The sequence below is a fragment of the Bufo bufo genome, chromosome 4, assembly GCF_905171765.1.
Source record: "Bufo bufo chromosome 4, aBufBuf1.1, whole genome shotgun sequence".
NCBI lineage: Eukaryota > Metazoa > Chordata > Amphibia > Anura > Bufonidae > Bufo > Bufo bufo.
Window position 1 is genome coordinate 55,666,956 of NC_053392.1, and position 15,814 is coordinate 55,682,769.

Here is a 15,814-nt window from a genome sequence, read left to right on the forward strand (position 1 = left end):
AGAATAGGGTTATATTCGCCAGGCTCGGGTTTGGAATTTTAACCCGGGAGATCAGGTTTTGGTTCTAGTGCCGACGGTGGACAGTAAGTTCCTGGCTAGGTGGTCCCTGCTAAGTGCTCTAAAAAGCCCGGGCAGAGAAAGCCGGAGCAGGTGTACCGTGTAAACGTACTGAAACTTGGAAAGATAGGGAGACCAGTATGGACAACAGTCCCGGCTGGGTTCTCTGGCGGTAGAGTTTCCAGTCCCACGGCCTGATACGAGGGAAGCAGTTGCCACAGTAAAGATCGCTGACAACTTTTCCTCTAAACAGACTCAGGAGGCCAGGGAGTTCGTCAGCAGGAACACGGATGTGTTTTCGGACCTCCCTAGAAGGACTTCTATCATCTGACATGACATTGTCACTGAGCCTCAGGCCAGAATCCAGTTGAAACCATACCGGGTACCTGAGTCACGGCGACAAGCCATCTCGAAAGAAGTGCAGCTGATGTTACAGCTGGGTGTCATCGAGGAGTCAAAAAGTGAATGGGCCAGTCTGATAGTCTTAATTCTCAAGCCGGACGGGACGTTACGATTCTGTAACGACTTCCGCAAACTTAAGTTTTCTAAGTTTGACGCATATCCCATGTCTCGAGTGGATGAGCTTATTGAAAAGTTAGGCCAAGCCTGGTATTTTTCTGTTTTGGACCTCACCAAAGGGTACTGGCAGGTACTGTTGACAGAGGCTGCCAAGGAGAAAACGGCTTTCATCACACCAGAAGGGCTGTATCAGTACAAGTTATTACCCTTTGGTCTACATGGCGCTCCCGCCACGTTTGAAAGGCTAATGGACATTGTACTCCGTCCACATCATCGGTACACTTCAGCGTACCTGGATAATATTTTTATCCACAGTACCGACTGGAAAAGTCACCTACCTAAAGTACAGGCAGTAGTGGACTCCCTTAGGGAGGCTGGCTTAACCGCTAACCCAAAAAAGAGCGCGGTAGGGTTAGAAGAGACCAAGTACCTAGGGTATGTAATTGGGCGCGGAGTTATCAAACCTCAGGTGAACAAAATTAAGGCAATTCGGAATTGGCGCCGACCTGTCACTACTCGGCAAGTAAAGTCGTTCCTGGGAATGGTGGGATACTATATGAGGTTTGTCCCCCACTTTGCCACAATGGCCACACCATTGACAGGCCTTTTGAAGGGACACAAGTCAGTGACGATCCACTGGAATGAGCAGGTGGAAAAGGCTTTCTCCACTTTGAAGTCGGCCTGTGTGGGTCTCCAGTTTTGGTGACGCCCGACTTCAAAAGGGAGTTTATAGTACAAACCGATGCCTCCGAGGTGGGTCTCGGTGCTGTACTGTCTCAGGAGGTCAACGGGGAGAAGCAACCTGTTGTCTTCCTCAGCCGGAAGCTTACCCTAGCCAAGACCAGGTATAGTATAGTGGAGAGAGAGTGCCTGGCTATCAAGTGGGCACTCGAGTCTCTCCGCTATTATTTGTTGGGGAGAAAGTTTCATCTGGTGACCGACCACTCCTTTCTCAAATAGATGAGCCAGGCCAAGGACAGAAATGCCCGGGTCACCCAGTGGTTTCTGTCTTTGCAAAATGTCTAATTTTCGGTGGAACACAGAGCAGGCCGGTTACTAGGAAACGCTGATGCCCTGTCCCTGGTACACTGTTTAATGTGTGTCCACCCCCTCAGGGTTGAACAAAGGGTCTGGTGTGTAGGAAGGAACAAGGGGCCATCATTGATGGTCGTTACATGTTACTGAGGTTCCTGGCCTCGGTGAGGTAAGAGCCTTTTTTCCTGAAGTGTCATTATTGCAGATTGCAGTCTGACACTTCAGCTGTTTAGTATGGCTGTAAAGCTGATCCGGGACAGCTCTTACTAGGAGTAGCCAAAGTGTTGGGTGGGTGGCTACTCTCCACGTTCCAGGCCGGGTCTTGGCAGGCTTATAAAAGCAGTCAGCACTATCAGGTGGTGTGGATTTTCCTCCTTCTGACATTGAAGCTGTGGAGTCCTCTAGGCTGAAGACTGCAAACAGGCATGCAGGTCGCCTGGAAGCCTGCCAGTGAACTTTTCTGTGGCTGAGCATTCAGCCAGGTGTGAACCGACACCTAGGATTCCAGGTGAACATTGTTTTGTTTTTGCTGTGTGTGAACAAGCACCAAGACTGTTATGTTTTGCTGAGTGTGAATAAAACACTGAAGTTTGAATTTACAACCTGGTTCCTTGCCTCTATACTGCATCCGCTAACCTGTCTACCAGAGCAAATCACCACAGTAGGAAGCACTTAGAGGGTTTGATCTTGAGTCCGTGCTTGATGAGGACTTGAAAAACTTTTGCAAGATCTTTTAAGTGGTCTTCATAGGATTTAGAGTTGATGATGACATCATCTAGGTATACCAAGACAGTTTCTAAGTTCTTGCTGCCTAAACAGCATTCCATTAGTCTTTGAAAAGTTCCAGGTGCATTGCAAAGTCCAAACGGCATATAGTTAAATTCATATAGGCCCATATGGGTAGTAAATGCAGTTTTTTCACAATCTTCAGGAGCCATAGGTACCTGCCAGTACCCACTGGTTAAATCCAGAGTAGAAAAGTAAGCTGAGGATCCTAATGCTGTCAAGGACTCCTCGATTCTTGGTAAAGGATAGGCATCCTTGGAAATTTGATTAATCTTCCTGTAGTCCACACAGAACCGAATGTTACTATCTTTCTTTCGGACAAGGACTAGAGGTGCAGCCCATGGACTATGGCTGTCTTTGATGATTTTTGATCCTTCATCTCCTGGATTATCTTTTTCACAGATTGGTACATCGTTGGTGGTATAGGCCGGTACCTTTCTTTAATTGGAGGGTGTGAACTGGTAGGGATGGTGTGCTTGATTACACTGACCTCTCCATAATCTGAAGGATGTTTACCGAAGGCTTGATGATGTTCCTTTACGACTTTTAAAACTCCTTCAATTTGTTCCTCAGGTGTAGAAGTATCTCCCACATTGAGTTCTGTCCACCATTATGTATTTGGAGTATGATCTTGAATATTCAGCTTCTGAGTAGACTGTTCAGTCGTAGCTGCAGGTACACTGATAACTTATTGAAAAGGGACTTGTAACAACTGAGCAACAGGGCAGTGCTTGGTCAAAGTTATAATGCTACTACCTAAGTACCTTGAGAAACAGTCACTAGACTTCTTGCAGCTTGGACTAGAAGATGGTCCTGTAGGTTGATAGGTTCTACTAAGGCTTGGTAGTCTTGACCTTGGATACCAAGAGTGGCTCGGCACCATAGGAGTGTTTCAGTATTGGGTTTCAGTATCACTGGTTGGTTATCTTTGATGCGAGCACCGCAAATCTCTCCTTTCTTATTAGCAAATTTCTGTTGTGCACTTAATACACGGATTGTCTGTTGTATCACCGTTTTGGAGGCAGATGAAGCGGTAGGTATAGACTTGTGCAAAGCTCCAAGCATTTCAGTATAACAGTTCCTAAGGACATTCATTCCTAGGACTACTGGAGAGTTGTTATCTTCCCTGACTTGTACAACAATGATACCTCCCACTTGAAGAGTTGGCTCCCAGTATCCATGCACTGGCACAGGTTTGCCGTTGCTGGCTATAATGCTCAGCCAGGATTCTGGTGGCTGTGTCAGCTGGTTTTGGTCCCAGTATTCCTCAAAGGCATTCAGTTGGATAGTTGTGACTTGAGACCCGGTATCCAATAAGGCAATAAAGGGAACCCCATTGATTCAGAGAACCACTTCTGGACAGGAGCCTACATATCTGGGCATCCAGCTGGGATCTTCTGGACTTACTGCTCTACCTCCCAAGGGGCGTTCTTTGGCCTCGGAGGTCGACCTTTGAACTGCCAGCACATCATTTCTGTATGACCTAGCTTGTGACAATATCTACAAATGGGTCGCTTCGGCTCGTTAAAGCGGTCAGTGGGATGTCTACTAGAGTTTCTGGGATAAGTCTCTTTATAATCAGGAGGGAAATGTTTCCTTGGTGACTGTCTCTCATCCTCCAGCAATAAGGGTTTCTCCCAATGTTCTAGTTTTTGGCATACTTTCTCCAGACTTTTGGTTAGGAAGTTTACTTGCTCTTTGAAGGCAGCGACTGCATCAGGAACTAGAGCTTGGGCTTCCTGACTGACTATAGAGTGACATTTTGGAGATGTAGTTGGCTTATACACAGACATTTCAGCAGGCCTAGCAGGTTCTGGTTGTGGGTCTTTCCTCAAAATACTCATGGCTAGCTCTTTGAAGTCTAGGAAGGTAGAACTTGGGTGCTGTGCAGCTAACATTTTTAACTGGCTCTTTAAGGTTTCGATCAACCTTCAATGAATTGTTCTATCAGTGTTTTATCTTGATCCTCTGCTACATGAGGGTCTACCTGTATAACAGCTCGCAGGGCTTCCTGTAAGGATAATGCAAAGTCTCTAAGTGACTCACCCGGCTGCTGTCTCTTGCTGAAAAATCTCATCTTGACCTCTGACACAGTTCTGGGTTCGAGGGTGGTGTAGAGTCGTTCAAATATCTGCTTCAGTGTTTTTCTCTCTGAGCTTGACCAGGATTTAACTTCTCTGAGGGCAGCTCCTTCCAATTGTGCAATGAGGATTTTCATTTGCTGTTCTGCTGACACAGAGTACAATCTGAATATAGCCAACATTTTTTCTTTAAATTCCCTTATTAAATTCTGCGTATTGTGGGAACCAGGGTCTCCAAAGAAATAAGGCATTGTTAAAGGCATGATGCTTGGTGCTGCAGCTGCTGGTGATGCACTAGGACCAGCTGCGGCTGCTGCAGGGGACCTGCTAAGATCAGGCTGCTCACTATCCCCTTGTTCAGACATGGCAGTGACAGGCTTTCAAGAAAATGCAGGTTAAGTACAGTCTTACACACTCGTTGAGTTGATATGGGCAAACTGTACTTTGTAGGTGTCTGGCCCTTTAAGAGTCATTGTGACAACTTAATATAGAGCAGTATGGCGCTCTGTAAGGCAGATTATGCTCCCAAACAGTCCCGCTTAAGGTTACTTCTTCCCAGCGGCACTAACTCTGACATTCCTGGAAGGTTCTCAGGTTGCAGGGGAATCGGAACACTATTATATTTGTTCGGTGGAGAAGGGCTGTTAATCTCCCAATTTTTTTTTTCCGTTCACCCTCACGTAGTCTCGCATCTCTTAAGCTTGCGTGCACACGTCACGCTCCCTTCTCTTTTTCCACCCTTTAGGGGGCGTGGCCTCACAGCAATAGCGCAGCACAACTAATTAAGAGACTTAAAGGGGTTATCCCATCATAATGATCACTGTTAAATCTGTTAATGATTTGACAGTGATCATTTTTGTAAATATACTTTATTAACAAATTCCCACCGATTAGGAGAAAATTCATCCCCACTTACCTTATTGTTGTGACTCGGTCTCCCCTGGTTACGACCACCGCTCTTCCGCAAAATCCCGATGGTCGCGCTTGCCCAGAAGACTTCTTCTTTTCTCCCGGCCGGGCCACTCGCTGTCCTGAACGCGCACGCTGCCGCGCATGCGCGACGGTGACTTCTTCCCGGCCAGAATAGTACAGAGCCGGCTCTGTACTATACTGGCCAGAAATAAGTCACATTGCGAATGCGCGGCAGTTTGCGCGTTCAGTCCAGCGCGCGGCCCGGCCGGGAGAAGACTTCAATCAAGATGAAGCCCGCCCCCAGCCAGAATCCAGGAAGTGAACGCGCGGTGGCAGCAGGTAAGTATAAAAACGCAAAGTGGGATAACCCCTTTAAGGCGGCCATTTTAGATGCATAGAAAAGTCCATTCACTGACAGCAAGCGATGACAATGACACAGAAATATGCGATTTTTCTAGTTTTGACACTGCAGTTTAATAACAGGTGACTAGTACTGCATATCCAGGCAACTCTAAATATATATTTGGACAGTTCTGCAGCTCAATAAAAGCGTTTAAAGTTTGCACTGTATTAAAGCACATTGACAGTCTCTCAGGCAAACAAGTGAGGCTTATTCTCATTGGCACACAGTTATAATGCACGAATCCTGTTCGTAGTGAGGCCAATTCATGCAACATGCCGGGGCTCCCTATGGAGGATGCGCGCGTGAACGTACTAGTGATAAGGTGCCGCGGATAGTAGTACTCACGGTTTAGTTGTCCCTTGGGGCCGGCAGTGCAGTGGATGGGAAGACAGCACGAAATCCTCCAGGGCACTCTCAAATGCAGGGAACACCAGCCAGATGTTGGTTGAGGTGCCCTTGATGGTAATTGCTGTAAGGTCATTTATCAGACTCCAGACTCCTTTGCATCAGGTGGAGAGATTCAAAGCTACAAGCTACCCACAATAATTAAAGACAAAAGTGCCATTTGTCTGAGTATACTATTCCTAGAAGAGGATGCAGAAGTTCAGCATTATACAGTACAACAGAGATAGTTCATCCCTCCAACCTGTAGAAATAAGAGAGAGAAAGACTGATTGTTATAGAGGACGATTCCTTATTCAACTTCTGGGAACTAATGTTCTGTGGTCTCCTGATGCTGCTGCTGCTACTGCCATCTCCACTCTGTGATCTCCTGATGCTGCTGCTGCTACTGCCAAGTCCACTCTGAGGTCTCCTGATGCTGATGCTGCTGCCGCCATCTCCTCACTATGTCACCTTGCCACTCTGGGGTCTCCTGATGCTGCTGCTGCTACTGCATTATCCACACTATGTCACCTTGCCACTCTGTGGTATCCTCCTTCTGCTGTTGCTATACCCACACTATGTCACCTTGTCCTGATGCTGCTGCTGCTACTGCCATCTCCATACTATGTCACCTTGCCACTCTGTGGTTTCTTCCTGCTGCTGTTGTAATATCCACACTATGTCACCTTGCCACTCTATGGTATCCTCTTGCTGCTGCCATATTCACACTATGTCACCTTGCCACTCTGTTATCTCCTGATGCTGCTGCTGCCATCTCCACACTATGTCAGCTTGCCACTTTGTGGTATCCTTCTGCTGCTGCTGTTGCGATATCCACACTATGTCACCTTGCCACTCTGTGGTATCCTCTTGCTGCTGCTGCCATATTCACACTATGTCACCTTGCCACTCTGTGGTCTCCTGATGCTGATGCTGCTGCCATCTCCACACTATGTCACCTTGCCACTCTGTGGTATCCTGATGCTGCTACTGCTGCTGCCATATCCACACTATGTCACCTTGCAACTCTGTGGTCTCCTGATGCTGCTGCCATATCCACACTATGTCACCTTGCCACTTTGTGGTCTACTGATGCCTCTGCTACTGCCATCTCCCCACTATGTCACCTTGCTGCTCTGTGGTCTCCTGATGCTGCCGCTGCTGCTACTGCCGCCATCTCCACACTATGGCACCTTGCCACTCTGTGGTCTACTGATGCTGCTTCTGCCATCTCCGCACTATGTCACCTTTCCACTCTGTGGTCTCCTGATGCTCTGCTGCTACTGCTATCTCCACACCATGTCACTTTGCCACTCTGTGTGTATCCTCCTTCTGCTGCTTCTGCTGCCAAATCCACACTATGTCACTTTGCCACTTTTTGGTCTCTTGATGCTTCTGCCACTGTCATATCCCCACTATGTCACCTTGCTACTCTGTGGTCTCCTGATGCTGCTGCTGCTACTGCCGCCATCTCCACACTTTCTCACCTTGCTACTCTGTGGTCTCCTGATGCTCTGCTGCTACTGCCATCTCCACACTATGTCACTTTGCCACTCTGTTGTATCCTCCTGCTGCTGCTGCCATATCCACACTATGTCACCTTGCCACTCTGTGGTCTCCTGATGCTGCTGCAATCTCCACGCTATGTCACCTTGCCACTCTGTGGTCTCCTGATGCTCTGCTGCTACTGCCATCTCCACACTATGTCACTTTGCGACTCTGTTGTATCCTCCTGCTGCTGCTGCCATCTCCACACTATGTCACCTTGCCACTCTGTGGTATCCTGGTGCTGCTGCTGCCATTTCCACACTATGTCACCTTGCCATTCTATCGTCTCCTGATGCTGCTGCTACTGCCATCTCCACACTATGTTATCCTGCCACTCTGTTGTATCCTTCTGCTGCTGCCTTCTCCACACTATATCACCTTGCCACTCTGTGGTCTCCTGATGCTGCTGCTGCTACCATATCCACACTATGTCACCTTGCTACTCTGTGGTATCCTCCTGCTAATGCTGCCATATCCACTCTATGTCACTTTGCCAGTCTGTGATATCCTCCTGCTGCTACTGTTATCTCCACGCTATGTCACCTTGCCACTCTGTTGTATCCTCCTTCTGCTGCTTCTACTGCCATCTCCAAACTATGTCACCTTGCCACTCTGTGGTATCCTCCTGCTGCTGCTGCCATATCCACACTATGTCACCTTGCTGCTCTGTAGTCTCCTGATGCTGCTGCTGCAGCCATCTCCACACTATGGCACCTTGCCACTCTGTGGTCTCCTGATGCTTCTGCTGCCATCTCCACACTATGTCACCTTGTCACTCTGCTGTCTCCTGATGCTGCTGCTGCTACTGCCATCTCCACACTTTCACCTTGCCACTCTGTGGTATCCTCTTGCTGCTGCTGCCATATCTACACTATGTCACCTTGCCACTCTGTGGTATCCTGGTGCTGCTGCTGCTGCCATTTCCACACTATGTCCCCTTGCCATTCTATCGTCTCCTGATGCTGCTGCTACTGCCATCTCCACACTATGTTACCTTGCCACTCTGGCCTCCTTCTGCTGCTGCTTTCTCCACACTATTTCACCTTGCCATTTTATCGTCTCCTGATGCTACTGCCATCTCCACACTATGTTACCTTGCCACTCTGTGGTCTCCTGATGCTGCTTCCATATCCACACTATGTCACCTTGCCACTTTGTAGTCTCCTGATGCTTCTGCTACTGCCATCTCCACACTATGTCCCCTTGCCACTCCGTGGTATCCTCCTGCTGCTGCCTTCTCCACACTATGTCACCTTGCCACTCTGTGGTCTTCCGATGCTGCTGCCATATCCACACTATGTCACCTCTTCACTCTGTGGTCTCCTGATGCTACTGATACTGCCATCTCCACCCTATGTCACCTTGCCACTCTATGGTACCTTGCCACCTTGTGGTATCCTCCTGATGCTGCTGCTGTCGCCATCTCCAGACTCTGTGGTTGTGCCACTCTGTGGCCTCCTCATGCTGCTGCCAACTCCAGACTCTGTGATTGTGCCACTCTGTGACCTCCTCCTGATGCTGCTGCTGTTGCCGCCACCTCCACACTCTGTCATTGGGCCACTCTGTGGTCTCCTCATGCTGCTTCCATATCCACACTATGTCACCTTGCCACTTTGTAGTCTCCTGATGCTTCTGCTACTGCCATCTCCACACTATGTCCCCTTGCCACTCCGTGGTATCCTCCTGCTGCTGCCTTCTCCACACTATGTCACCTTGCCACTCTGTGGTCTTCCGATGCTGCTGCCATATCCACACTATGTCACCTCTTCACTCTGTGGTCTCCTGATGCTACTGATACTGCCATCTCCACCCTATGTCACCTTGCCACTCTATGGTACCTTGCCACCTTGTGGTATCCTCCTGATGCTGCTGCTGCCACCTTTGCACTCTGTCATTGGGCCACTCTGCGGTCTCCTCATGCTGCTGCCAACTCCAGACTCTGTGATTGTGCCACTCTGTGACCTCCTCCTGATGCTGCTGCTGTTGCCGCCACCTCCACACTCTGTCATTGGGCCACTCTGTGGTCTCCTCATGCTGCTTCCAGCTCATCAATATGTCATTGCTTCACTCTGTGGACTTCTCATGCTGTTCCCACCCTCCCCACTTCATTACTGGGCCATTTTTTTGCCTTTTGGCCTAACTGACATCATGATTTATTTTACCTTTCTTCTGATCTGTCAGAAAGAAGGAAAAATTAGAAACACAACAGATCCTGTCTGTGTAGCAGCTGTAAGGCCTGTATGGTCCCATCAGAATTGGCTTATGATTTGGTAGCCAAAAGCAGGAGTGTGTACAAAATACAGAAGACATACAAATATTCCATTCACGTGTCATCTCTGTTTTAGATCCACTCCTGTTTTTTTTTGGCATTAGCAATACTGAGGGATTATTGAGCAAATGCTGATCGAGTGAAGGCGTATGCTCCACAGACAGGATCCATTTTTTGTGGGTTATTGTTCTGACGGATCAGAGGAAGGGCAAATTAATCAGTGATGTCAACTCAAAGTTGCTGCTGACACCCTCTCCACTCTGTCCGGGGGAGGCTCTACTTGCATAAGCATTTAATAGAATAGGTTCTGCAGACAATCTATGTGGAATCAACTGGCGACAGTGTAAAAGGATTGCTCTTCTTCTTGGCGCTAACATAGACCTGTAATGCTGAGTTCATACTTGAGTTATTTGGTCAGTTTTGGCCCTGTGACTGCCCAAATAAGTGATGTGTGCAGTAATTCTAAGAGCGACTCCTGTCATCTGCAGCCCGGAAATAGCCTTTTTTTTTACGAAATTTGCTGCGAATATATTCGGATCTAACCCAATTTTTCCCCAAAAATTTGGCGAACCGATGAATCGAATTTTTAAAAAATTTGCTCATCTCTAATTATTATACAATAATAATTATTGTTTGATGGTTTTAGATATAGTTTTTCCAGCCCAATCAGCCTACAGGGTGGAACTGGAAGGGTTGCCATGCTGACCTGTCAAGTCCCAGCAGAATGATCTGTCAGTGTGACTGGCTTTGGTGCCCAATCCTAGAGCTAGACAAGGGATTTAAGACTGCAGTTGTTCTGTGACTTACTACAGACTTTTCTGGTGAACTGACTTTTGGCTTGAATTTGGATTATCTCTGTGGCTGCTGTTTCTGCTTATATCTACTGTCCTAGTAACCGACTCTGGCTTGTCACTGGATTAACCTCTCATGTACTGCATTCATCATGTCTGTCTCTCCAGGTCTTTGACCCTGCTTTTTTTTGTACCTCATTGGTCATTCTGGAAGTTCTGCTACTAGGGGCGTAGCTAGAAATGACTGGGCCCCATAGCAAAAAAAATTTATAGGCCCCCCACAACCGGATCTCCCACCCCCACATACCTCTTGGACCTCGCCACTACATCCGCAGCTCCTCATGCACTTGCGACGGTTACGCGTAGGACTGAGCACAGACGGTTGGTCACTGGCAACACATTTGTGCCAGCGAAGGAAATGTATGAATCTAAATGTCTGTGTATTAAAGAAGATTGTTAAATTGTACAGGGGTCTGTAACACAAGAAGGTGAAAGTACATATTGTGGGGTGTGTATGTGTATTAGACAGAAGGTAGGGATATGTATCTTGAGTAGTTTGGGTATTAGGCAGAGTAAGGGGTATATATCTAGTGCTGATACACGTGTAGGTGAAGAGCCAGCCGCTCTGACATAATTTGTCTCTTTCATATTATAAGCTCCCCTTATATATAATTTACTTACAGTTCTGAAGACTCAGGGGTGCTGACAGGCTTGGCCTCGGGGTGCTGGCTGGCTTGGTCTCAGGGGTGCTGACAGGCTTGGCCGGGCAGAAGGAGTGTGGGAGACTATGAGGCCTTTTTTCTCCAAGCTGCTCTGGAAAAAAAAATCATTACACCTCAGGTCAGACCACCAATCAGACCCCCAATGTTAGTCAGACCTCAGCTAACAGCCCAAATAAGATCCCCAATGTTAATAAGACCCTAATAAGACCTCAGATCACACCTAAGCTCAGACCCCAATATGAATGACCCCCAATCAGACCTCAGATAAGAGCCCCATTCCTCATAGCGGCCCTCAGTAGCCTCATAGCAGCCCCCAGTAGCCTCTCCATCAGCCCCCAGTGCCTCTCCATCAGCCCCCAGTGCCTCTCCATCAGCTCCCAGTGCCTCTCACCAGCCCCCAGTGCCTCTCACCAGCCCCCAGTGCCTCTCCATCAGCCCCCAGTGCCTCTCCATCAGCCCCCAGTGTCTCTCCATCAGCCCCCAGTGCCTCTTCATCAGCTCCCAGTGCCTCTCACCAGCCCCCAGTGCCTCTTCATCAGCCCCCAGTGCCTTTCCATCAGCTCCCAGTGCCTCTGACCAGCCCCCAGTGCCTCTCACCAGCCCCCCAGTGCCTCTCCATCAGCCCCCAGTGCCTCTCACCAGCCCCCAGTGCCTCTCCATCAGCCCCCAGTGCCTCTCACAAGCCCCCAGTACTCTCTCCATCAGCCCCCAGTGCCTCTCACCAGCAGCCCCGAGTACATCTCCATAAGCCCCCAGTGCGCACTCCCCGGTATTAAAATCATTGGTGAGCAGTGCACCCCCCCTCTGTATTAAAATCATTGGTGGGCAGTGCACCCCCCCCCCTCGGTATTAAAACCATTGGTGGGCAGTGCACCCTCCCCACCCACCCCGGTATTAAAATCATTGGTGGGCAGTGTGCCCTCCCCCACCCCACCCTGGTATTACAATCATTGGTGGGCAGTGTGCCCTCCCCCCCCCAAAATTAAAATCATTGGTGGGCAGTGTGGACCCCGCCCATCATTGGTGGCAGCGGCAGTTCCGATCTGAGTCCCAGCAGTGTAATGCTGGGGCTCCGATCGGTTACCATGTCAGCCAGGACACAACTGAAGTCCTGTCTGCCATGGCCAGTTACTCTGAGGCATACTTTCATGCACGGTGGTTACCTGGTGCTCCTTCTTCTTGTAACTCGTCACAGGTCTGTACGGCACATTGCTTATGCTTATAGCAATGTGCCGCACAGACCTGTGACGAGCTACAAGAAGGAGGAGTGCCCGGCGGCCACAGCACATGTAAGTATATTGCTGCAGAGTAACTGGCCATGGCAGACAGGACTTCAGTAGCATCCTGACTGCCGTGGTAACCGATCGGAGCCCCAGCATTACACTGCTGGGACTCCGATCAGAACTGCCGCTGCTGCTGCCACCAATGAGGAGGGGGGGAGACCCTATCGCACCTCCACTTGAATTATTTTTTTTTTTTAATCCTCAGCCGGCAGCCCGGGCCTCCAGTGGCGTAGGGCCCTATAGCCATTGCTATGGCTGCTATGGCGATCCCTACGCCACTGTCTGCTACTAGTTGGCCCGCACAAGTATTCTGTCAACAGCTCTGCAGAGCTATCCTTGGTCCCTGGCATCCAACTTCCTACAGCCTTGCAGCAGGGTGTGGTGAATAAATAGAGGTCACCTTAGTTTCATATTCAACAAAGTGGTTTTGGAAGGCTGGTAGCAGTTTTGTGGTTCACTGGCAGTGGTCTTTAGTACTGTCTAACAAAATTATTAATTTATAATAAGAACTAAGGTCATATCTTCTGCTTCATCATCACAGGTACAAGAAGAAATTAGAAAGAATATGGAAAACTTTCAAACCTCAGAAAAAGGAGATTCCTCCTCCAGGTCATCTGTTTCACATTTCTTTTCCGTACCTAAGCTCACAGGTACAGACATGTATCATATTTTCATAAGCTTCAGTGGAGCAGACTCAGTATGGGTGCATCAGCTTATCCGCAAACTGGAGGCTACATTTCCAAACCTTATAATCTGTACTCACGATCGGGACTTCACTGCCGGAAAGACCATCATAGAAAACATGACTGAGTGCATTCAGAGCAGTCAAAAAATTCTTATGGTGATGAGCCCAGATTTTGTGCACAGTCGGTGGTGTCTCTTTGAAGCCAACCTCTCTATGTTCCAGGACTGTATGTCACATAAAGTCATTGTTCCCGTCATGCTCAAGCCATGTCCAATGCCCCTTTATCTCAGCCACTTAACTTACTTAGAAGTTGAAGATGAGCAGTTCTTTGAAAAACTGTGCAACAGGCTGCTGAGGAACAACGCTAAAGAAACCGAAGATGTCTTGGTTCACTTCCAGTCATCCATACTATATGGTGGGAAGCAGCTTCTATCTCTGGCAGCTCTAAATGAAAACGATGAAGACGTCAGTAATGGAGTTTTCTCTGACACTTGTGTGCCGGACTCTCTCAAAGCAGTCGTGAAAGATCCTGAAATATTCAAGAAAGCTATTCGACTGATAAACAATACTCCAACTGATTTTTTTAACTCAAAATTGATTTATATCTGTATAGCAATTTGCATTTTTTTTATAATTTGTCTTTCTGTGTTTGCATTTATATCAGCATGTGATTCCCAAAATTGGTTTCCCTTTCTGCACTTACCAATGAGTTTTATTCCAGTAGGTTTTGCATCGTATAAAATGGAATATTGGAAAAAGTTTAGGCTTGAGAAGGTTATCCAGAACATGAGCAGAAGTACTGGTGAGGCCAATCTACATTTAGCTGAAACTTCAGTCCTCGCTGGTTGTTCTTCAAAGTCCAGTTTGGTTTTTATTTTTGCATCTCTAAAAGAATGTAAAGAATTATTTCAAATTACCTTCGGGCTTGAAACTGATCTGGCAAAATGTATGTGGGAAAAAGCCATAACCAATTATTCTTCTGATTATGCTAATTGTATGGCCAAGAAACACTTTCCTAGCAGTGACCCACAGCCTCCTGGACATCTAGTAAATGGCATTTGTTTCTGCCAGTATGTGGCCATGCAGATAACACAAGGCAGATGGCCATAACCTCAATTAATTTCATTAAACATTATTTGCCATAAAGTAGATTTATAGCTGATCAAATCCTACTCCATAATGTAATTTTATTTTCATTTTTTTTATTGGTTAGAAGTTCATTCCCCTGAACCTCATAATATTAAAGCCCAGTTATGTGGAAAGCACTGGAGATAACGCTGCCCAACGTTTTAAACTCTTTCGTCATTGTCATTGTCTAAAGTTTGACAAAGGAGGCTTTGTGTCACCTTCACAACAGGCCATCTAATAAAAGCCCATGGGTCTGTAGTAGGTATACACATAGACAAAGCGTAAAAGATTGCTTTCTAAGGTATTAATTCGAAGCATTGTAAATGCAATCAAGTAACTCCAGCTTCGCATCCCCTAGTAGGAGTAAATAAAAAATGTGAAATAAAGCTTTTTTTGTTTTGTTTTTTAGAGGGTGGGTATATTATTTTGTAAAATATACATACATGCATATTGTACCACCTCAAATGCAGAGATACATGAGCTAACAGTGAAGTTGGTTTGAGGGTGAGATAGTGGTGCTGCAGTTTAAAGGTAGGGCCTTGTGGCAAGTAAGGAAATTTTAAATGGCTTGGCATGGTCAAATGAATTCAAATATGCCATGCTCCACCCCCCCCCCCCCCAATGATGTTATAGATTTTTTCTTAAAAAATTTATTGGTCTCCAAATTGATTTTGCATGAATCAAATATGCTCCAAAATTGGTATATGGTACTCTGAGGTCTCCTAGGTCTCCTAGGATTTCTGTCTCTTGTCCTTATCTTTTTTTTTTTTTTTTTACTTTTGCCATCCCGCCCCTTACCGCAATGATAGCACTAGCAATTAATGTCAGAAAGACACTGACATATATAGCTAAGAGTAAACACATGGTTGACAGTGTTGGAAAACATACTGCGCCATCACATGTGTTATGCTTTTTAATATTAGAAACATTCCAAAAATTGTTCCTTAGTGGTATTTAAACACACACGGTGTTATTGGAAAAAAACAATGACTTGTTGGGATCAAGCATCCAAAAATTATGCCTTAATGCGTGTAGGATCCTGACCCAGTTTTTACACACACATTAATGAGTGTGTACACTATGATTAAGTGATTTGTTTTGCAGAAGCGTCCAAAATTATGTGTTAATGGGGTCAGAATGTCTCTGTCACAGCCTTTGGTTTTCGCTGTGACACTGTTGCCACACTTGCGGTTGCCCGTGGCAACGTGTTG

The 15,814-nt window shown here is 47.1% G+C and overlaps 1 protein-coding gene across 2 annotated transcripts in view; it reads left to right on the forward strand.

The window, feature by feature from the left end:
- LOC120997256 overlaps positions 1-14,669 on the forward strand; it is a 36,131-nt gene extending 21,462 nt beyond the window's left edge. For both annotated transcript variants that reach the window (XM_040427269.1, XM_040427268.1), the window contains one exon: positions 13,332-14,669. In XM_040427269.1, the coding sequence (XP_040283203.1) occupies positions 13,356-14,585 (1,230 nt within the window). In that variant the 5' untranslated portion in view covers positions 13,332-13,355 and the 3' untranslated portion in view covers positions 14,586-14,669. The remainder of the gene's footprint in view (positions 1-13,331) is intronic.
- The last annotated feature ends 1,145 nt before the right edge of the window (positions 14,670-15,814 follow it).